The 24,364-nt window shown below is 32.1% G+C and overlaps 2 protein-coding genes and 1 long non-coding RNA gene across 7 annotated transcripts; all 3 read left to right on the top strand.

Moving 5' to 3' along the window:
- Positions 1-7,263: 7,263 nt before the first annotated feature.
- On the top strand, positions 7,264-14,702 carry LOC105763137 (elongator complex protein 5). Of its 5 annotated transcripts, none has more exons than XM_052625068.1 (11): positions 7,264-7,545; positions 7,639-7,731; positions 7,872-8,044; positions 8,168-8,214; positions 9,685-9,754; positions 10,028-10,254; positions 10,339-10,425; positions 10,992-11,067; positions 11,202-11,445; positions 11,961-12,835; positions 13,648-13,954. In XM_052625068.1, exons 1-9 carry the CDS (start codon positions 7,379-7,381, stop codon positions 11,393-11,395), a joined length of 1,134 nt encoding a protein of 377 aa, XP_052481028.1. In that variant the 5' UTR covers positions 7,264-7,378; the 3' UTR covers positions 11,396-11,445; positions 11,961-12,835; positions 13,648-13,954. The 5 variants fall into 5 exon arrangements, with proteins under 5 accessions (XP_052481028.1, XP_012436696.1, XP_052481026.1 ...); XM_012581242.2 differs by having other exon boundaries at positions 13,190-13,954; XM_052625066.1 differs by lacking the exon at positions 13,648-13,954 and adding an exon at positions 14,052-14,702 and having other exon boundaries at positions 7,265-7,545; positions 12,699-12,835.
- Positions 14,703-15,695: 993 nt separating this feature from the next.
- Positions 15,696-18,309, top strand: LOC105763136 (pentatricopeptide repeat-containing protein At3g12770). The gene has a single exon (XM_012581232.2). It carries the CDS (start codon positions 15,854-15,856, stop codon positions 18,050-18,052), a length of 2,199 nt encoding a protein of 732 aa, XP_012436686.1. The 5' UTR covers positions 15,696-15,853; the 3' UTR covers positions 18,053-18,309.
- A 4,011-nt stretch (positions 18,310-22,320) lies between these two features.
- Positions 22,321-23,707, top strand: LOC128035589 (uncharacterized). The gene is made up of 2 exons (XR_008192073.1): positions 22,321-22,907; positions 23,120-23,707. It is a non-coding gene; the product is annotated as an uncharacterized LOC128035589 (long non-coding RNA).
- The last annotated feature ends 657 nt before the right edge of the window (positions 23,708-24,364 follow it).

The following is a 24,364-nucleotide window of genomic DNA, read 5'->3' as shown; positions in this document are numbered from 1 at the left end:
GCTGATAAGTTGTGAAGAGATCTCTAGATTTTCACTTTTATCTTTGTTTTAAATGCTTAATATGTTAAGTTTCCAATTTTGCCCCTGTTTCTCCTTACATTCTGCTGATTTTTCTTACCAACCGTCCAGCTCATATAATTTGGGCATATTTGCCTTTTAAATCCCTCCTCATTAGTCACTTAAGCTATTTAATCAAAAGTTAACAAATTTTGCACTATTTTCAATTTAGTCCTCTTTAGTTAATTGACTATCCAAACGTTAAAATTTTCTAATGAAACTTTAATACCAACTCAATGACACACCATAAATATTCATAAAAATATTTATGGTTCGGCTTATGAACTCGAGGTCTCGATACATCGTTTTAGACCCAATTTACCTATTAAATTCTTTTTAAAACACAAAATTCACTAATTCAAAAATTCTTCTAAATTCACACTTGACCCATAATTATTAATTTATTAAATTTTTAAGACTCACTTGTCAGATTTAGTGATCTCGAATCACTATTTCTGACACCACTGAAAATTAGGCTGTTACAAAACGCCACTAAAAATCAAATTTATGTAACCTAACGGCGCCGTTTTATATAATTTTAAACACATTTTTGCAGCGTTTCTGATCCAAACGCCACTATTGTTAAAAATTTCCAAATATTTAATTATTTTAAAAAATTAAAATATTATACAATAATATGACATTATTTTTAATTCTATTAAATGAGAAATTTGATTTATAGTGCTTGTATTTTTCTTAAAATTTATACTACGAACTTAATCCGTATAGTGTTTGTATTTTTCTAAAACTTCAATTTAGAATTTTAATTCGGTGAAGTCAGGTTGTATTTTTCAAAAATAGTAATTAACCTAAACTCTAAACCATAACCCCTATCCTGAAAACCATAAACTGTAAACTCTATTCCTTAGACACTAGATCATAGACCCTAAACCCTTAAACTTTAAACCTCCAGACCCCAAACAATAACTTATAAACTTTAAACCCTAAACTCTGAGCCCTCTTATCCCTTCAACCTTAAATCTTAAACTTGTAAATCATAAACCATGACCCTTAACCCCTAACACCTACACCCTAAGCCCCAATCTCAAATGATAAAACACAAACCATAATACATAAACCCTTAACCCATATTCCCTAAACCTTGAATCATAAAACATTAACTATAAACCCCTAAACCCCTAACCCTTAACCCCAAACACCTAAACCTTAAATCCCAACTCTTACACCATAATCCCTAAACCTCTAACTCGTATTCCTTAAACCCTGAATCATAGAACATATATAAACTATAAACCTTAAACCCTGAATCATAAAACATATATAAACTATAAACTTTAACACTTAAACAATAAACAATAAATCGTAAGGCCTAAACCCATAATCCCTAAATCGCCAACGCATTTAAAGCTCAATAAAACAAGGTTGTTTTGCTTAACTTTTTGCGGCGTTTTTTTGTAAAGCGCCACTAATGTCTCTAAACATCCACTCCAAAACGATGCCGTTTGCTTAAATCTTTTTGCGGCGCTTTTGGGAAAACGCCGCTGTTGCTTGACTCCTTCGGCGTTTTTATAATTGCGCCGCTAATGTGCCTAAACCTTAACAACAAAACATTGTCGTTTGCTTAAAAACTTTTACGGCGCTTTTGCGAAAGCACCGCTAATTCTTGACTTTTGCGACGTTTTGAGGAATGCTCCACTAATGTCTCTAAATCTTAAAAAGAAAACGTCGTCGTTTGCCTAAAACTATTGTGGCACTTTCGAGAAAGCGCCGGTAATGCTTTGACTTTTGCGGCTTTTTTTGCAAAGCGCCACTAATGTCTCTAATGCTCAACAGAAAAACGACGCCTTTTGCTTAAAACTTTTTGCGGCGCTTTCCTTAAGCGCCGCTAATGTTTGACTTACGCGGCGTTTTATGTAAAGCGCCACTAATGTGTCTAAACCTCAACATGGAAACGACGTCGTTTGATAAAACTTTTGTGGCGCTTCGGAGAAAGCGCCGCTAATACATGATCTTTTGCGGCGTTTCCTTATAAACGCCACTAATGTCTCTAAACCTAAAATAAAACGTCGTCGTCTGTTTAACAGTTTTTAGGCGCTTTTGTAAAAGCGCCGCTAATGTTTGACTTTTGCGGCGTTTTGTTTGAAGCGCCACTAATGTCTTTGAAGCTCACCAAGAAAACGACACCGTTTACTTAACTCTTTTGCGGTGCTTTTGGGAAATCGCCGCTATTGCTTATAATTTGCGGCGTTTATTTAAACTCGCTGCTATTACTCGAATTTTGGCTGCGTTTTTAGTTAAAACGCCGCTAAAAGCCTGTTTTGGTGTAGTGTGACTCATGACTCCAACTCAATCGCACGCTTAAATAATAGTATAGATATACAAACAATGTGGTGGAACAATTTGTCTAATAACATTGAAATGTATAAAAATCTAAATAAAGTTTTGGTTGAAATGGTAAATAAAATATTTTATATATGATGATGGTGACATAGGTTTAAATCTCAACATTTGTAAATTTTTTTAAAAATAAGAAATAGACAAAAGTACCCTCATAATAGTATAATTTATTTAAAAATATTTAAGGTTATTTTAATAATTTATTTGATTAAGTTGGTTTGAGATGATTTGTAACACTAACTTAGTTATATACTTAAATAATAAGTATAGATTTGTTTGTGAAACAATATATCTAATAGCATTAAAATGTATAAAATTATTAATATAAAATTTTGGTTGAAGTGATAAAGAAATATATTTTTAATGGTGTTAGCATAGGTTTAAATCTCAACATTTGTAAATTTTATTCATTTTTTAAAATAAGAAAACGACAAAAGTACCCTCATAAATAATATAATTTATTTTAGCAATTTTCTTGACTAATTCGGTGTTGAGTTGACTCATGATTGTTGAAAAATATGGACATCGCATATATAATAAGAGTAATTATATGTTATTTTTTACTATCATAAAAGGCTAGTCCAAACTAGAGATGTTCATGGGCCGGGCGGCCCAGCCTGGCCCGATGGCCCGCCCGAAATATGGGAGGGTTCGGGTAAAAATATAGGCCCGAAATATGGGTTAAAAAATGGGCTGGGCCTCGGGCATGACTTTTTTGGCCCGAGCCCGGCTCGACCCAGCCCAAATATATAATAAAAAATATTTTTTTATATTTTTTAAATTTTAAAATATTTTTAAAATACTTTTTTAAAATTTTTTTAAAAAAATAGTGTTTATTTTTAAAAAACGGGCCGGGCCGGGCCGGGCTCGGGCCTAAGAATTTTTCCCGGGCCGGGCATGGACAAAATTTTAGGCCCATATTTCGGGTCGGGCTGGGCCCGGGCCGAGTATGCGGGTCGAAATTTTTTATGGGCCCGGCCCGGCCCGGCCCATGAACACCTTTAGTCCAAACTAAAAATAATCTAATTTGGTTAAATTTTATTTGACTTTAGTTATTAATAAAGTATAAGCCAAATATTTGTAGATACTCTAGTAACTAATTTTTAATGTGCAAAAGTTATATATTAGGGTTATGATCCCCAAATTACACATAATGTGACTTTTCTAATATCCCATCTTTAGAAAAAAGAGAGCCACATTCTCAAAATTATTTGTGTGCTAATTTGGAAGATCAAAACCATAAGATAAGAAGATTTCAAGAAATCCATGGATTCAGGTACGCTTCCGCATCTAGTTTTTATTGATTTGTTCTTGATGAATTGACATGATAGATCCTAGTTTATGGTTTGTTAAGTTTGATATAAGATATTATTTTACAATTCTAACAAGATACCAACTCAGTCACACACTTAAATAATAGTATAGATATACAAATAATGTGAGTGAAATAATTTGCGTAATTACAATAAAATGCTAAAATAAAGCTTCGATTGAATTGGTATAAAACTATTTTATAAATGTTGGTGATATGAGCTCAAATATCAATATTTTATAATATTTTATTTTTTTTAAAATAAGAAGAAGATAAAAGAACCCTAGTAATAATATAATTTATTTAAAATATGTAATGTTATTTTAATAATTTTATTGATTGAGTTGGTGTCGAGTTGATTCATTACCCCAGTTCAATCACACACTTAAATAATAGTATAGATAGATATAGGTTTCAAAATTTATTTGACATTTTTAAGGAGATTACAAATACAACTGCAATCACAAATACAATTATAATTACAAAATAAACATGTTTGAATAACTAAAGCTATAATTAAATCAGTACAAAGCATAACCAAATTTAAAAAATTCAAAATACATACCGACCTAAACCAAAATAAATTTGAACATGCCCGACAAATAATAAAACATTAACATGCAAAATAAATCTAAAAGAGAATTTCCGCATAATATTTGTATTTGGTAGGACTTGTACTTGAGATATCAAAGTTTCCATGGTCTATGTTTTGTCTTTTGGATCAAAACTTCATTACCCATAGTTAACATTAAAAAAAACCAACCAGTACAAACACAAATCTTTACTAATATAAAATGTTTGACTGAGTTGGTGTCACAAATCAAGACATCAAACTCACTTAGTAAATGTCTAAAAAATCTTTTATATTTTAAAAGTAAAAATATCATTATAAAGGTTTCTCTTTTGTCTTTTATATTTTTGTATAAAATTTATAAAAACAATTTAAATTCTAAATAAAATGGGGACTTGAATCTAAGACATCAAAAGTTTAAGCATTAATTTTTTTATTTCAACTATTGCTTCCTACATAAATTTTTTATAAATATATTTTATATTCTAATTTAATCTTTATCAATTTTGAAAGTGAGTTATTAAGGACAATTATTCGATGTTAATATCTTTTATCAAGTGTTTATAACTTTGATTGTTATAATAATAAACTTAGCCTCCATGTTTAAATATTTTGTTAATTTGTCATTGATTCTAAAAATTCAACAAATTTAACTCGAACATTTACACATTTATAAAAAATTATGGGTTCAAATTATTAAATAATGATCAAATTGATATGATGTGTAAATTATGAGAGTTAAATTTGTATTTATACCAATTAATTTATGTAAAATTGATAGAAAATATTAACATCGTGATTAATTCTACTTAATTGTTCACTTTCAAAATTGAAAGGATTAGATTGTTGGAAAATATGGACACCACATATACAATAAGGGTAATTACATGTTATTATTTACTATCATGATAGGTTAGCCCAAATCTAATTTGGTTAATGTTTATTGAACTTTAATTATTAAATAAAGTATGGGTCAAATACGTGTAGATACTCTAGTAATTAAGTTCTAATCAATTTCTAATTAATGATGGACTAATTAGGAATTAGGGCTAATGTGCCAATGTTATATATATCGGGTTATAGTCCTAAATTACATACAAGCTAACTTTTATAGTATCCCGTCTTTAGAAATTATGGACTAATTAACTTTTGTACGCTTCGCATCTAATTTTCTTGATAATTTGATATGATAGATCCTGATTTACAATTTTAATTTTATATTAGATATTATTTATGATTTTAACATAAATTATTTTAATTTTTTTGAAAGAGATTAATTTATTTAATATCGAAATTGAAAGTTATTTGAAAGCGAAAGAAGAATTGCGTGGGTTTTGTTATTTAGCAAAAGAAAAGAAAGAAGTGAGGTAATGGTTGCATCTAAAAGAAACGTGTGGTTATGGTGGTGGGTAGGAACCTTGGGAATAATTCTTTTCCTCTTCATCTTTCAATAAATAATTCTTAATTTATTTTTTAGCCAAAATAGTTCTTAATTCTTAAACCAGATGGAATGGGTACATTCCTATTGAGTTTGATTCCGGTATCTTTCTTAATAAAAAATATTTTTAACAATTTCATGTTTTAATTATATCTGTTTTTTCTATACAATATTTAGAATTACTTATAATCTTTACTCAATCTATAAATAGGAAGATAATACCCTTTCACGCATCTAAACTCACATCCTCTTATATTGGCAACAATATCTATACTAATAGAGTGATAAGAAAAATAATTTTAAAATAGAAAAATAATTGTATTCACTATCAATAAAATATTAAACCGTTATTACAAATCGTATTGAATTATTCTTAAATAAAAAAATATTTTATTAGTACTAAATTTTATGACAATGACATATTATAAAAAATTATATATAATAGATCTTCAAAAGGACAAAGTTTTTTTTCTAAAGAGTGGTTTTTAAAAATAATATGGGTTATTTTAAGTAGTAATTTAAATTGTTTTATTTAAAATTTTTATTTAAAAGATATTACAACACGAAATCATGTTTATAGTAATATTGATTATTTTAAAAAATAAATTTTAAACATCTTCTTAATTAGTTTGATATTTGATTAATTCACGGAATTAATTATAAATTTAAATATAGTAAAATAGATATAAATGATCATAGAAACAAAGCACAATCATTCTAAGAGCCATTGAGATATAATTGGACCTCTTCAACGGTTTGACCATTCGTGGAAGCCCAACAACCTTCTAATATTTAGATGTGTGTAGAAAAAGCATATTAGATAAAAAAAATGAGTACGGATAAAAAAATTATATTTAAAATATAAGTTAATTTAGATTTTAATATTTGAAGTATGAGCTTCGCACTTCAATTTATTTTAAATTTATAATATGAAATTATAATCATATGAAATATAATATATTATAACGTAGATATTAAATATGTATCTTATATATCATATCATATATATTATAAGGTTTCATGCTCCCACTGATGTGGATATATAGCTTAACTTATTGCCACGTGGTTTATTCATAATTTAAATTAATTAATATTTTGGCTAAAGTACTAAAAAGTCCTTGAAAATAATTTGAAAATAAATTAGGTCCCCGATTGAAATGTGCAATAAATTAGATGTTGATCCAAAAATAATAATCAATTGTATCCTTTAAATTGCCATTTCTGTTAAAACTCCTCACAGATCGTTAGTGTTGATCTGACCTTGAAAAATGTTAATGAAGGACTTAATTATTATTATTTATTTTATGAGGATTTAATTAATTTTTAATTATTTTAGAAGGATTTAATTAATTTCAGGGATTATATAAAATTTTCAAAATTATAAGAATAATAATTTTTATAAAAAGAAATAATTTTAAAAATTTTAAAACATTTAAATTTTTAAATAATTTTTGAAACATTTTAATAAAATTACTACTCTTTATTTTTCAACACTTACTATACTAACATCTTTGTAAACCGTCTTTATCAATTTGCATTGTTTACCTTTCCTCATCCCTTGTAAAACCCCCTCAGATATTTTCCTCTAGGGTTTTTTGACACACTAAAATAACCCAACTCAGTAGCACCAAAGCCAGTAGCTATGGCGGAATCAATTTACAGAGCACTAAGAGACGGAGCTCTAGAAGGCGAGCTGGCGCCTGCTCTCACCATCAAGGACTCCGTCGCTTCTCCCTTTGCCTTACAAGTGTTTTCTCACGTGATTTCTCAGCTCTTCTCCTCCATTTTGGCAGGAAAATCGCAGTCACGGTTCGCTTTCCTTTTATTTCCTTCTCGGAAAACCGTTTTGTTAACCTTTATTAACTTGAAATTAGGGTAATATTTAGTTATCATCTGTTGCAGAGGCCTTGTCGTGGTTTCATTTTCCCGGAGCCCATCGTTTTATTTGGATTTGCTGAAAAACAAAGGAACTGACGTCGCTTCATCGAATAAACAGTGAACTTCCTTTTTGCTCTAATTTTTTTTTTCTAAATGAAGAAACGAAATTTAATCAATTTCCTGATAAATTAAAGCTATAAAATTGCACGGGTTTTGTTTTATTTCCTTTAATTAGATCTTTTTGGGTGACATTTCAGGATTCAAATTTTAGATTGTTACAGTGATCCACTTGGTTGGAAGGATCAATTAGCAGGGAGTAGAAACTTCACGGCTCTTTCCAATGAAGCTATGGTTTCGAGTAATGCTATTGTTTTTAGGGAAGTGAAACATATGGATAAGTTGTACAATTCAATTATTGAACTTGGCAAAGGTAAATCTTTTGCAAATCCTTTTCAAGTTTGAAAGATCAACATAAGCTTTTGATTGTTTGTTGAGTAAATTCATTTATGGTTTTTGTTGGGTATTTTCTATTGTTGCTTTTGATTGTTTGTAGGACTGGTAGGAGGTGGAAAAATCCGGTTTTCTATTGCCATAGACTCGGTAATCCTCTCTATCCTGTTTGCTAATTTTTGATTGTTTTTAATGAAATTTGAACTTTTTTAACTAGTAAAATTTCAATGGACGGAAAAAAAATATTGAAGTATAGACAAAATCCAAGTAAGCATACTGGCGTTGTATGATTAATATTTCTTACAAAATATTTTTGTTGGATGTCTAGCTGGGAATTGTCTGTAGCTTGGAATGGAGTACAATCAAGAAGTTTGGAGCTTCATATGATTTTGTTTAATATGCTATTCTAATATGCTCAAGAACACGAAATTTTGTCTAGAAAATTTCTTTTAACATGTCTTATTTCTTAAGAAGGTGCAAGGGAGTTTCCTCTAATAACAACAAAGTACCAGAAAATATTATGACTGATAGGTAGAATTTGTAAGGTCAAGGGCACAAGGCGCATTCTAGGTGCTAAAATTCTTTTCTTTCCTGAGGTGCAAGGGGCAAAAAAAAAAAAAAAAAAAAAGAGTTTGCCTAAGTGCAGTAAGGCACAAGATTTATGTGTCTATCCATTTATATACCAAGGTTAACATATATAATTATGATAATAAACTCTAAATTGTGATCCAGCTTATCTACAAAACGTGCAAAATTTTTTTTTTCATTAATAGACCAATCTGCATGATTTACGAATGATCCCATGTCGTTCTTGCCTGTTGTTGGATATTCAAATATTATGAAGTAAATTATCCCCTCCTACTAGTAAAGGTACATTAATTAAAAGGAAAAAGAAACCTAATAGAACTTGAATTAGTTGGGTTTTTGTTTTGCACCTATTGCTGTACAGAAAAGTGTATCTAGATGCACCAGGTGTGCATGTGTGATCGGATGTACTTTTCCCTAAAGGCTCTAGGGTGCTTTTATCATTTGGCGCTAAGGTGCAATTGCTAGGCATACACCTTGACATTGAAGGTTGCAATGTCTTGGTTGATGCTCATTACTATGTTCTAAATTGTATTGAATTTTGAGTTGCCACTTATGCAGATAGGATGGCCCAGAGCTTAAAAATAGTAAAGCCTATGTTCATTTATTTCTGCATACTTGTTATTAAGTTGATTTTGCATGGTTTTTTATTATAGTGCAAAATGTTTAATCACTGAATGCAATTTGGATTGAAGTAGACTTGAAAGTTGTTAATAGGAAGATTGATTAACTTTTCTACTTGAGAAGATTCCCCTTTGCTCAATTGCTAGCTTTACGGGACTTTAAGTCTTTAATAATGATAAATTTAAATTTAAATATGGAAATTCTTGTTAGAAAAGGGTTAAGAAATTAACCCCCCCTCTACACTGGGTTAAATAGAAGAGATTTTTGTAACTCTAGAAACCTACTATTATGAAATTAGCTTTCAGTCCAGTTTACGCCGAATGCATGCTATTAGAATTTCCGCCTCCAATTTTCTACCTTATGTGGTATTCTTCTTTTTCTGATTGTATTGCATTCTTCTATTTCTACTAGGCCGATGAAATGTTGAGACATGCACCTGTGTCATCAGTTGCACGCCTGTTAAGCAATCTTCGTAGCCATGGTTTGTTTATACTTTTCTGCTACAATCCTTCTCCCTGGAATTGTTCGGTTTGAAATTTCTCAACTTTCATAGACGTGGTTTGTCTTTAGTTCTCTTGGAATAGTTTCAGTTCTGTATGCAAAATTCTATGTTTTTAACACATTCCTTTCTTGATTTTAAAAGGGAATGTTCCTGGCTTTTAGTGGATACTTCTGAAATTGATGGGTGGTATAAGTGATACCTGTAATGAGTCCTTTTGGGTGCTTTCTCAGTGGTATTTGTTGATGTTTGCAGATCAGATTTCCAGTATCTTTTGGTTATTACATTCAGACCTTCATGAGGCTAGGGTTACAGCTGTTCTGGAATATTTGTCATCTATAGTGGCAAGTTTAGAACCATCACATCAACTTGCAAATGGACAGAGAGGTGATTTGGAAAATTTCTCTTTGATCAAGCATAACTCCAAGAAAGGAAAGTTTCATGTTAGATTTAAGAAGAGAAATGGACGGGTCCGTGTGATGGTAACTCTCTCTCTCTCTCTCTCTCTTTCTCTCCTGGTTAAGATAGCGGCAGACTGACATGATAGTTTTTAAACCTATATGTAGTCAGAGGAAGTTCACATTGAGCAGTCAGGCATCAACTTTGCATCTTTGCCATCTGAAGGAGCAATTAATCAGGGTCTTGTGCCAAAGGTCATAGCTTAATCTCTCTCTCTCTGCCTTTTCATCTTATTCTTTTTATCTTATAGTACACTATTACCTGCAAGAAATCTTTTCTTTGCTCAAAAAATTAGTGTACACCGATAAAGAAAAATTGATGTGGATTGGGGAATAAAACAGCAGCAATTAAAAGAACTAGGACTGAACAAACGAATTGGAAAGGTGACTGTAGAAAATATTAATTCAAAGAAAAAATTAAGAATAATAATTATGGCTGTAAAGCCTACAACTTATTTATATAGGATTTGTTTCTTGCAAATAAAGTTTTATTCCTAACCCTAACTTTAAACCCTAAAGATAACTGAGGACCCTATCCTTCTATAAAATATCTAATACTTAAAATAAATATTATGAAATAAACTGAAATAATAAAATATTATAATAAAAATAAAGCTTATGAGTAAAAAATGCTTACCTATTTTCTAATTTCATGCTCTGGCAAAACTAGAATTCAGAGCACAATTTATCAAGTTTCAATTTTATAGGTCCAGTTCAGTCTGGAGCTGTCATTTGAGGATGAATTAATGTTTCTTGTACAGGTCCAGTTCAGTCTTCAGTTGTCAGAGAAAGAGAGAATTGATAAGGCTAATGTTGTACTTCCTTTTGAACACCAAGGTAGAAAATATGAAGGGGTTATAATTTGTGCTATTAAACTTTAGCTTTTGTTTGCCTTGTCTTAGGTTCCATTTTACATCATTTGATGCCTTCAATAGCATTGGAATCTCTCATGCTCACTTTGCTTGCTTTAGGTAATGGTAAACCCATACAAATTTATGATGGCCGGAGATCTCTGGTGGATAGCAAACATGAGAGACCAGTTTCTGCAGTGGAAAATGTGCAGACAAACGAGAACTGCGGCAGTGGTGAGATTATTTATTACCGTGATTCAGATGATGAGATGCCTGATTCTGATGAGGACCCAGATGATGATTTGGATATCTGATTATGCTTGTCCAATTTGCTGATTTGGTTTATGCACCGCATTGCAAATTGGTAATTCTTTCTCTTCCTTTAACTATGAACGAGTTAAATCTCTCAGGCATTACCATCTACATAAAGAAATATTTTTCTTTTAAAGGTGTAAATCTTTTACTAGCTAAGGCAGAAGAATGGGGTAGAAAACTTCATTTTGACTGAAAAAAAACATTGGTTTTGCTCTTTCCTTTTAACTTGACACCCACTATACATTACTTATTATTGATCAAATAGAGTTGCCTTCTTCAAAACTTTTCTCGTCCATGTTTTAGCTCATAGAACTATCCTATCTTGTAGACATATCTTTTTCATGTTGCAGTTTTAAATAAACTCTTACAATTTTGTTGCTGTATTCACTATTCCTATTACCAAAATCTTTTGACTTTAGCAGCTGATTTCAAGGCTTTGGCAAATCTCATTTGACTCCATTTTTTATGCTCCTCTAGAATTCTCTCTCTATCACCTGAGTCAATTACTAGTAATTTATTGCATCTCTGTCCACCTCAACTAACGAACATTTAATGTTGATATAGCTGCAAAAAACGGATGGTCTACATGGGTAGGCATTGGTAACACACCACAGTGTTAGCACTCTATAGAAGCCACCGAATGATTTACCTCTGAACTTGAGGATTTTGAAATGGTGAAAATAGAAAGTATAGCCAAAATAATGGGAAGCATGGTGCTCGGGAATAGACGACTCCGACTTCTGGATTGAAATAGGTTCAGTATGAGACAGTATGACATATTTGACGGTACCTTGGGGTGGAGAATATGATGAGTTTGTTTTTTCATAGTTTGAAGGAGGTTTAGTATGAGACAATATGACATGTTTGATGGTACCATGGGTGGAAAAGATGATGAGTTTGTTTTTTCCTAGTTTGAAGGAATTATTTTTCTGCTTTACCACATCATTATTGATATAAATGACTCTTGTTTTCTACCTCTGTTTCATAATTACAGTTGGATTGCCACTATAGTAACTTGTTTTGAACTGTCAATGGGTCATATTTGACGGTACCTTGGGGTGGAGAATATGATGAGTTTGTTTTTTCATAGTTTGAAGGAGGTTTAGTATGAGACAATATGACATGTTTGATGGTACCATGGGTGGAAAAGATGATGAGTTTGTTTTTTCCTAGTTTGAAGGAATTATTTTTCTGCTTTACCACATCATTATTGATATAAATGACTCTTGTTTTCTACCTCTGTTTCATAATTACAGTTGGATTGCCACTATAGTAACTTGTTTTGAACTGTCAATGCTGCAGGTTACATTCCTTGGAAGTACATAGAGGCTCAGAAATTTGTTCCCAATATGATTACTGTTTTAGTCTTAGTAAAAGAGCAGGGAGCCCAAAAGTCAAAATTTTCATGAGACCACCTCGTTAGCACATGCCATTGCCAAGTAAGTATCATTGTCATCCACCTCAACGGAAAACCCTTGTAAACCATTTCATCTGTTACCTAGTATTGCATTTGTTAAATCATATTATAGAATTGGTCATCCTGTCTCAAAAGACTAGAAACCTCCGGAGGGAGATAAATGACTCAGATTAACTTAGTTTCTTTTAAACCAAAAAATTTACATTGTATTTTCCCTTTCCTTTCATATTATGGTATAACTTAGAAACTCAAATATTTTACAAAATTAGCTTCAAATAAAAGGTTATTCTAAATTGTTAAAAAGATTTTATTGGAGTATTAATTAGTGTATAGAGAACTAATATGAACTAATTGGAACTACACTGTAATATTGCAGTTCTACTATGTCAATCACCACAAGCTAACTAGAGTCATTCGTGCTGTCTCTAAATGGAGGAGCTTGAAAAATTTTGCAATTTAGAATGAAAGGATTGTTGTCTCGAGGCTTGTAATGTTGACCTCTTCCTAGGTTTTCCTTAGGCACACTTGAGGTTGAATTCAATAATATTACGAGGAAGAATCTATGTGGAGTTTGGAAATGTTGTAAGGTGGGTGGGAGTTCTTGCCATGGGTTGTCTGTCATCCACAATGGAGGCCAAGTTTGAGGACGGACTTTATAGTTAAGTTTGCATGTTCTCTTTTACAGTTCACCATATTCTTATTGGGGGTGTTCAAACATTTAATTAGTGATGGAATATCCTTGAGAACTATAGATGCCTTTAATAAGGAAAGTAATGGACCGTGTCTATAGCTAGCATACATGAAAAACAAATGGGGTTTTGGTCTATCTTTCAGCAAAGATCACTCGTGGGATAAAGCTTTCTTGTCCATGGAAATAGAGAAGTTGGCAAAAGTTTTCAACTCCCCTTTGTGAGCCTCTCATGAGGAAATGGAAAGGATTGCAGTTGGCAACATTAGCAACCATGGTTGTCAGAATCAGGTTGGACCGGCCAGTTGAATCGAAAATTGATGATTTAATCGCTTGAACCAGTACCATAAAACCAGAGGATTGAACTGGGTAAAATGTCTGTTAAAAAGTTGTTTGAATCGGTTTAAATATTTAATTTTATTATAATTTATAAAATGGATGTTTATGTTTCTATATTTATGTTCATTAGTTTTTTTCCTATTTTTTAATAAAATTTTCCTATTCTTTTTCTTTTGTAATTGCTGCTAATGTTGCCAAAGTAATCTTCCAGGAGAAACGGTGCTCCAACCTCACACTAGGAAAGAAGAATCCATTCTTTGCAAACCATGTGATAGAAGTAGAGAACCGAGGAAGATATCACCTTAACATTAAGTTTAGGGTTGATTAAAATTTTCGAATGTTTGGGGGTGATTAATGAGAATTTTTAAAATTTTGAGTGGCCAATGCTTCTAGCGACTTCTTCAGCTTGGTAACATTTGATAATAATATCAAAATTCAAATCTGATTGCTTTTTAAAAATTGAGTGGGTTAAAATCCAAAATTCCCTGTGTAAAGACTATCGCAACTTTGGTACCATTTGCAAATAACAAATTATGGGATGCAAGGTCAAGAGGATAAGGGCACATGAAGTTGAGATGCTTACGTGTTTGGCATGCGACAACTAAAATGACAATGCCTATATCACGCTATCACATTGCAGTAACACTTGCGATCATGGCTTCATTAGCAGGAAGAATTTGATGATGAAGAGCTCATGGGTGAGTAATTAACACTAAGCTTTATTTATTAAGCTCTTCGAAAATAGTTGGTAAAAATTAGACTTGATAATTTCGGTAATGGTAAGACATCAAGTAATAAACACAAAAATTATGTGTAATAAATAAGATGCGAGAAAAGTTAAATATGTTTAATGTACTTATTATATCTGTGTTTGGAATAGTTACACAATCAATCACTTCGGTCGCGAAAATAAAATATTTTGTATATTATGGAATTCAGGGCGTTTATTAATTAACCATAATTTTAGGTCTTTAAGGAGGCTGAATATTGGGTTGTCCTGAGTCATTTTAAGAATATTATTTGTTTATGGCTTAATTACGAATTTCATTTCCTTTTAAGAAGCTAGTCTAAATTCTGGCTATTAAGTAACTGTCTTTAAATTTAGCAGTTTAATAATTTATGTAAGGAATAAAAAAATCAAAAATTATACATAGTAAATTAGCAAAATCAATATTTCAAGTTTGTATACTTATCAACAATTAGACTAGTTTTTCAGACAATTAGAATAGTTTTCAGTTTTCTTAAAGTATGAGGCTTAATTTTTTTTTTCGAATTATAGTAGATGGACTGACCTATCGATTTTCATAAAGTAAAGAAACAAAGTTCAAAATTAGAATGTGACACTCGAAAATTTTCGATATAATAGCTGGTGCTGCTCTGAGATTGGACATAGTAGAATCCTGATAAAGTCGAAAATAAATTTGGAAGTATTTTGAGAGGAAATAACTGTGAAGGTTGTGAAAACGAGATGCAGATAAAAAGGACTAGAAGTGGAAATTGCCCAAAAATACATGACTCAGCTAAATAGTATTCATCAGATATAAGTGTGATTTGGAGAGTGTGCGTGCTTGAAGAAACTCAGTTCTGAACTAAATTGAATGAAAGAGAAAAGTACAGTGTAATCTTCCATTGTGATTGAAAAGGGGCATAGGTGTGTAATTATGATTTATGAACTTTAAATGTGATAAGTGTCGAGCAATGGTGATGAAGGTTGAGTAAGATGATAATTTTGCCATATAAAACATTTTGATAATTTTACATGATATTAAGTTATTGGAATTAAATTTATTAAAAGGAGAATTGAGAATGCTGAAATATGGAATTGAAAATTAGAAAATAGGAAGACTTAAAATGCAAATATTTTGTGGAAGGGCATTTTGAACTTCTTGCAAGAGATTAGCCAAGCCATTTTAAATATATATATTAGCCAAACGGCCGAGAAAGGTATACCAATTTTTAAAACACTATTATTTGAAGAGGAAGATGGTCTACCGGCAAATAGAATGACGACCTATGGCGTCAAGTCCTCTCCTTACAAGAATATCCCACCCTTTTTCCTCTCTTTATCCCACAAAGATCACACCGTTTTACTTGGCAACCGAACAGTCATTTAAGTTTCCCTCCACCCCATTCAATTTTGTCAAACACTTGTCTTCAAATGATAATCCCACCATCTTTCACAACTTCAATTTCGATTCCTTTTATGCCAATTTAATCGACAATTCATCCCACAAAATAAACATAACACAAGTTCATGCCAAGTTACTCCTCCTTGGTATACAACAAAACGGGTTTTTAGTCTCGAAATTAGTAAATGCAGCTGTAAACCTTGGGGAAATCAGCTATGCACGTAAAGTGTTCGATAAATTTCCCGACCCTGATGTGTTTTTATGGAATGCTATCATTAGAGGTTACTCTAAGTATAATTTATTTGCTAGTGCTGTTGAAATGTACTCCAGAATGCAAGTTTTATGGGTTAGTCCTGATGGTTATACACTCCCTCATGTTCTTAAAGCTTGTGGTGGAATACCAAGTTTCAGAATGGGGCAACAAGTTCATGGGCAGATATTTAGGCTTGGGTTTGAAAAGGACGTATTTGTGCAAAATGGGGTTGTTGCATTTTACGCAAAATGTGGAAAAATTGCGAGTGCCAAGGTTGTTTTTGATAGGTTAGAGATCAGGAATGTCGTTTCCTGGACTTCAATGATTTCGGGGTATGCTCAGAATGGACAGCCTATAGAGGCTTTGAGATTTTTTGATGAAATGCGGTCAACGGGTGTAATGCCAGATTGGATTGCTCTTGTTAGCGTTATTAGGGCGCATACGGATGTAGAGGATTTGGAACATGGGAAATCGATTCATAGTTGTGTGATTAAGATGGGTCTTGAATTGGAGCCTGACTTGCTCATTGCATTGACTGCTATGTATGCAAAATGTGGGCAAGTAATGGTTGCAAGATCCTTCTTTAATCTAGTGAAGGTTCCCAATTTAATTTTGTGGAATGCCATGATCTCTGGTTATGCAAAGAATGGTTACGCTGAGGAAGCTGTCAAACTTTTTCGTGATATGATTTCCCATAATATCAAAACTGATTCAATAACAGCCAGGTCTGCCGTTTTAGCTTGTGCACAAGTTGGTTCTTTTGATTTAGCTAGATGGATGGACAATTATATCAGTAAAAGTGAGCACAAAGATGATGTTTTTGTCAACTCTGCTCTCATTGATATGTTTGCAAAATGTGGAAATGTTGATATGTCCCGTATGGTCTTCAATAGAACACTTGATAAAGATGTTGTCGTGTGGAGCTCCATGATTGTGGGATACGGATTGCATGGTAGGGGGCGAGAAGCCTTAGACCTTTATCAGTTGATGAAGCAATCTGGTGTCTCCCCTAATGCTGTCACTTTTCTTGGACTTCTCACAGCTTGCAACCATTCAGGTCTTGTGGAGGATGGATGGCAACTTTTCCACTGCATGAAAGACTATGGAATCGAGCCCCGTCACCAGCATTATTCATGTCTGGTTGATCTTCTCGGACGTTCTGGTTATCTAGATCAAGCTTATGATTTTATTATGAACATGCCAATAGAACCAGGTGTATCGGTATGGGGAGCTCTTCTAAGTGCTTGCAAGATTCATCGCCATGTCACACTCGGAGAATATGCTGCAGAATGGCTTTTCTCACTAGAATCTTATAATACAGGGCATTACGTGCAGCTCTCCAATCTCTACGCATCTGCCAGAATGTGGGATCGTGTCGCCAAGATACGAGTTTTGATGAGGGAGAAGGGACTGAGCAAGGACCTTGGATATAGCTTAATTGAGATCAACGGGAAACTTGAAGCATTCCGTGTAGGAGACAAGTCGCACCCGCGATCGAAGGAGATTTTTGAGGAACTTGAGTCATTAGAAAGGAGGTTGAAGCAAGCTGGATTTGTTCCAGATAGGAATTCTTCCTTGCATGATTTGAACGAGGAAGAGATGGAGGAAACCCTATGCAATCACAGTGAAAGGCTAGCAATTGCCTTTGGGCTAATAAGTACTGCACAAGGAACTACACTTAGGATTACAAAGAATCTGCGGGCATGTATTAATTGTCATTCAGCCACCAAGCTTATCTCAAAGCTTGTTAACAGAGAAATAATTGTGAGGGATGCAAACCGTTTTCATCATTTTAAGGATGGAGTTTGTTCTTGTGGAGATTATTGGTAGAAATCCAAGCTGTTCACTGTTAGCAACACCATTCTGGTCTCTCTCTTCGCCAAGTATTTCTAGATTGGTGCGATTTGAGGTGAATTAGGTCGGGGTGGTGGGGGGGGAGGTTTACCAATTCATGTCATAATTTTACTCCCAACATTCAACCAAAGCTTACAGATATACCGAAGAAGTATCACCAACACTTAGATTATGGAAAGTAAAAGGATGAAAATTCAAATTTATATATGATTAATATAAGATCAATGTTTGTAGCTCTCTTGTTTACTTTTATTTAGGTTTGACTCTTTTTTCTTGTAATTCTTTTTCATATATGGAAGTTTATTATTGGCCAAAAAAAAAGGCTTATATGTATAAAAACTCTTGAGAGAAATTTTTAAAAATCAATTAAGTCACTTGATATAATTCACACTCAATTTAGCTCTTGTTTGTTAACTAAAAATTAATTAAGTCCATTCATTAATGAAGAAATTTAAAAAAAATCAATTAAGCCATTCGTTAATGATTTTTATAACACCCTAAAATTTTTATTAGACACGTGACATTATTCGTAGCGAACATAGTAAAATTACGAGAAAATTCAAAATTTTGTGAGATAAATGAATTATTATGAAAATAAAGTGATTTTAAATGTGGGAATTTATGAAAATAATTTTTGGAGTGAAAATGTGATGAAAGGACCCAATCACAATTTCAAAAAGTTTGAGGACTAAAAGTGTAAATTGACCAAAATATGAAAGTGAGTTAGTATTGATTACTAGGCAGAAGGATAAGTTAAAATATGTATTGGTACGATGTGAATGATATTTGGGACCAAATTGGAAAGATTTGATTGTATAATGATTAAATTGTAATTTTTCTATTTTTACCGAGAAATGAGTAAAAGTGTAGTTTTCACAATTTATGGATTTATATTAAGGGATATTTTGAAGGGTGAGATTTGGTACATTGGTAGTGTACTTTCTTTTTTGTAACACTCCATATCCGATCCAATCGTCTGGTTCGAGCTACAAGGTGCCACATTAGTTACTGGAGCAGTTATGATTAAATTACATTCGATTTAAACCATTAAACATTCAATTATAAGTAAAACAAGTATATAAAATGATACATCTTCATTTCTAGGTCTTATGCGAGCTTACAAAAGCTCTATTGTTAACTTGAGGTTAAATTAGTACTAAACTGTAATGTTTTCAAAATCTAGGGTTGACGTCGCGACTTCGGGGATTCCTCATTGCTCGTGATGCAACATACTGACTTCGTCTCATTGCAACGACAAACAGCCGACGTCGTGATGTGATCGTCTGATTTAAAAATGGCCAAATTGACACCAACCTGCATTACCTAAAATTTCAGTTCCATCAATACCAATTCTCATGTCAACCAAATTGCTATTTCAAACATGATTTATCATTCGTATGATCATTTGTAATCCATAATTATTCAATTTCACAATTTACAACTATGCAACTTCAAAACATTACCAAATGAACATATACTATTGAGTATGAATTCAAGTATTTCAACCTCTCTTATTAAGCTAATAATTGCCAAATTCATTTATACAATTCAACTAGTAACCATTTTTAATTCATCAATCTAAGTCCTAATATAACTTGAACATGTATTGAGCAAAATTGACTCAACTTAGGTATAAGCCATATTTAAACAAAACGAAATTATACAAACTTTGCTGAGTCGGGGATCGCTTCCTAGATGTTGGATCTACTGCTTGCTTTCTCGGGGATTAGCTATACCTGTGCACGAAGAAAACAAACCGTACGTTGAGCGAAGACGCTTAGTGGTATTTCCATGATTCAAGTCCATATAAAACAAGCTTAAACAAATGCGTACTTACAAATCAAGTTCAATTCATAACCTAATCTCATGCCATTTCATGTCAAAACACTTCCATTTTTATATAGACATGTATATGACCAATTCATATACATACTCGTGCCAAAACTTCCATTACCATATAACTTGCACAAATCCATTTTACATTTCAATTCATTACAGAAGTACCTACACATAACATTCATGCTACTCAGGTATCATTTCTTTCATTTGTAGCATATAAACTAATTGCATGAACATAATGATCAATTCATGTAATTGAACCATGTCATATATATATAGATATAGATATATACTTGTCATATCATCTTTCATTCATTTCACATTATCATTCATAAGCATTTCCTTATTCATACACAATCATCAACTTGTATACATACATATAAATACACACACATTCAATTTTCATCTCATCATTTCTGAGCCTATTAGCTCATTCATATTCAATCGACTCCCAGGGCTTGCTTTCAAATCATTTCGTATGATCTTTCACATGCTGTTATATATCACATGTCATTTCACATATTATTTGGCCAATTCACATTTTTATAACCCTATTAACCAGGCACGAACTCAGAACGGATACACGGATCCGTCACCCCGGGTTGCTCGACAACGATGATTTTCACAATCTAATTATTCTGTCACCCTATGTTGCTCGAAAATGATGAATTACATATATTATCTACCACCCCGGGTTGCCTAACAGTGGTGATTTTCAATTAATATCCTGACCCTATGAAATGCTAACTATAACCGACTCAATTCGAACAACAGTAGGGTAACCCATTTCTGATTCATTATATATAGTTCAATTCACAATATTCCATTCTCAATTTATGATCAATTCATCAATTCATCATATAATATAGCTTAACTCAGTTTCATACCAAATATCGTATATCAGTCAAATCATACTATTTTTTATTTTATTCAATTTAGTCATTGTCTTGATATCCAATCTCAACCATAGCAATCCAGTTCAAATAACCATTAACAACTCACCTCAACACCATATAATGCAAAATGTCATGAATATGCAATAATTAAATTGATCCCGAATCATAGAAATACAAACCAAAAGTTTGCATCACTCGTTATCGGCTCTCGTCTTTCCTTTCCCTCTCGACGGCTTGACGTTATCTTTAGCTATGAATAATAATTTAACAATAATGCACTATCAATTTCTATCAAAATCACATTCAAATATAAAGCCAATCATATTTTGCAAGTTACTCAATTTAGTTTCTAAATCTGAGACAAACATAACTTTCGATCTAGAGCTTTAGATTAAAATCCAATTTCACATATAATTTAGGGACCTTCTACTTTTTGTTCCTATCGAAATTTTATGATGGTTTTACATTTTATTCAATTTGGTCCCTAATGTACAAAATCAACAATTAAGCTTTACAATTTAGTCATTTTCTTAAACTAAGCTTAATTTCTATCAATTTCACATCTAGTTTTTCAAGAAACCAACAATGACAACTACCTAAAACTTTAACAGTTTTACAAATTGGTACATGAGCTAGCTAAATCAAGTTTCCATGATTCAATTTCTATAAAAATCAAAGAAAAATGGCTAAGGACTTACTTGAATTAAATGGTCGAATAACTTAAAACCCAAAAATGGCGCCCCCTTTTGTTTCTTTGCATTGGCTGGTTGGAGAAGATGAAATTACATCTCTCCTACCACTAACTTCATATATATATACCTAGATTAAGTGTTAATTTTAATTATGTTTTAGGTAATTGGTCTTTAATTACTTAAGTTAATTAGCATACATCATTACCGTCCACTAACATATATTTAAAAATGGTTTATTAACCATTTTGGCCCTTTGGATAATTGCTGTCTAAGTCCCTAAACCATTTCTTAATTAAAAATTATAACGGTTAGACTTTATAATTTCGTCCCTAAACCTTAACTAACCATAATTTTGGTTAAATTGCCTAACCAATTTTCAATTAATCTATACATTAACTTCATAAATGTCCTTAATTAATATTTACGGACTCTATTTACGGAAACGAGATCCAGAAACCGTAATTTCTGATACCACTAGAAATTGGGTCGTTACATTTTTTATTCCACAAGCAACCTTAAAAAATTGACATGTCTCTTTTTTCTAAATATCTATTTTTTAAATATTGGGTTAAATATAAAATTAGTATTCGAACTTGTCCACTTCTCTCAGGTTAGTACTTATGATTTTTTTCCCAGATTGGTACCCAAACTTTTTTTTGTCCACTATATTGGTATCTCAACCTAACGAAGTTAATCTTTTGCTGATGTGGCAACATTGGCCAATCGTGCGGTGCCATGTGGATGGCTATTTGTACCTCTTTTTTTTATTTTTATTTTTCTTTTCCCTCTTTTCCTTTATTTTTTCCTTTTTCTTTTTCTTACCTTAGCCGCCCTGCTTCTACACTGTTGCTAGGCCACCATCCGGCCTCCTCCGGCGAGCTCTCTGACCAACAACGACACCAGAGTTGGGTGGAGATTACTTTCTCCTCTTCTTTCCTGTTCTACTAATACGACAGTAGTGGCGACAACGGGATTCCCTTCCCCTTCTCCTCTTATTTCCCTTCATTTATTTATTTTTAAATCTTTGCGAACAACTCCCACCCACCAATTTTTCTTTTCTAGACCTTTCCATTAATCTAATTTCAATTCTCTCTTTTAAGTCCAAAAATCACTGCTTAAGCCTATTTTGTACTTCAATTTTTAAGTTCCCTTCAAACAAGAAACCCATCTTCTGCAAAGGTTGCTAGCTGTTTTTCAAGGTAAATTTTTTGCAATTCTTTTGGGTTTAAAACTTGCATGTTGCCATCTATTGCATTTGGCACACCAACAAGCTACCCGCTCAAACCAACCTCATCAACAAGCTTTCCCGGTTCTGCTGACGCTCAAACTCGGTCTATCTCTCCAATACTTCTCTACTTTTCTTCTCACCATGCGCCGTGAGTGGGCCGGGATTGATTATTTAAGGTTAGATAAGTTTTACCAAAAGGAAACAAACCTTTTATTATCTAAAGACTATTGAGATAGGAATTTTCTCAATAGGGAAGAAAGCAAATAAATAAATATTTTACAAAATTTTAATTTAATTAAATTGAAAAAGTATGACAAAATTTTTTCATTTTCCTCTTTTTTTGCAAAAAAAAAAATCCCTAACTTTTCGTTTTTATCATCATGGTTAGATTGTGACATCTTCTCCGACGAATAGCACCATCAGAAAATTCATCTTCTTCCCATATTTTGATTCCTCCAAGAAATATAAAGGTTACATAATAAGGGGAAAAGATGTAACTGATTGATGATGGTAAGTTCAACTAAGGAGTCATCTTTATCCTTAATGTTTTTGGAAAAAATTCACTGCAATTTTCATATTCTCTTACAACAGCCCTTTGTAGACCACCCCAAATCCACCTAGGTTGAGCTTGTGAAAGGGAGTTCAAATGTAGATATGAGAAAAGGTGAGAGGAGGATGATCCAAATGAACATAATGAGCAGAGCTCATTTGGATTTAGATTTTTTTTTGAAAGATTTTTTTAGTTTTATATATTTTTATTTTTTTATACTATTATTTTCTTTTGAATTTTTAAAATTTTTTTAAATGATGATGTCATAATGATATCACCATTGCCATATGTCTTCATTTCAGAGTACCACGTGTCTTGAATTTAACGCCGTTAGATTTGGGTACCAATTTAGTTGACCAAAAAAAAACTTGGGTACCAATCTGGAATAAAAAAATTCATAAGAACCAATTTGGGGAAAGTTGACAAGTTCATGTACCAACTTTATATTTAACCCTTAAATATTTTATTATACCCCTATAAGACACTTGTCAAACCTCAAACCCTGCTTGTGGAGTCTAAAAATTCCACTCACAGTCTACCGAATATTTTTCCTATTTTGAATCATGATTTCTGTATTGGATAAGTACTTATTTTTATGAATAAATTGTACAAAGAGACAAAAGGAGAAAAATAATAATTTTATCATAAAAAGGTATTTTGATATTTTCTCAAGAATTTTACGATGAAAATAATATTTTGATGACGCAAGTGATATATAAACTTTATTTGGACCATTTGGGTATGTTAGAGAAGTGGGCCACAACTTTTAGAGTGTTTGGACTTAAATGTTGAACTTGGACTTTTTAGCCCACTTAGATGATATTTTAACTTGGCAAAATGTTATTTTTATTTAATATCTAATAAATTTATAAATATACTCCTATCAAAAATCATTACATTATTAGTAAATTTACATTTTAATCATTTAATTTTAAAAAATTATAAAAAATCACTAAACTAATTGAAAGTTTCATTTAAGTCCCTAAATTATTGAAAGCTTTTATTTAAATTATTGGGCTATCAAGTTTATTTTTAAAAGTCTAACTCGTAAGCTTCAAACGATGATTCAACAATTGGCACAGT

This window comes from Gossypium raimondii, chromosome 12 (assembly GCF_025698545.1).
Source record: "Gossypium raimondii isolate GPD5lz chromosome 12, ASM2569854v1, whole genome shotgun sequence".
NCBI classification, from domain to species: domain Eukaryota; kingdom Viridiplantae; phylum Streptophyta; class Magnoliopsida; order Malvales; family Malvaceae; genus Gossypium; species Gossypium raimondii.
This window is presented reverse-complemented; position numbering and strand designations above follow the sequence as displayed.

Excerpts from the sequence above, each read along its gene's own strand:
- LOC105763137 (XM_052625066.1), top strand. The coding sequence starts at position 7,379 with ATGGCGGAATCAATTTACAGAGCACTAAGAGACGGAGCTCTAGAAGGC. Across the intron at positions 8,045-8,167 it reads AATTATTGAACTTGGCAAAG|GACTGGTAGGAGGTGGAAAA; the intron begins GTAAATCTTTTG and ends GATTGTTTGTAG. Across the intron at positions 10,426-10,991 it reads ATCAGGGTCTTGTGCCAAAG|GTCCAGTTCAGTCTTCAGTT; the intron begins GTCATAGCTTAA and ends TTTCTTGTACAG.
- LOC105763136 (XM_012581232.2), top strand. The coding sequence starts at position 15,854 with ATGGCGTCAAGTCCTCTCCTTACAAGAATATCCCACCCTTTTTCCTCT.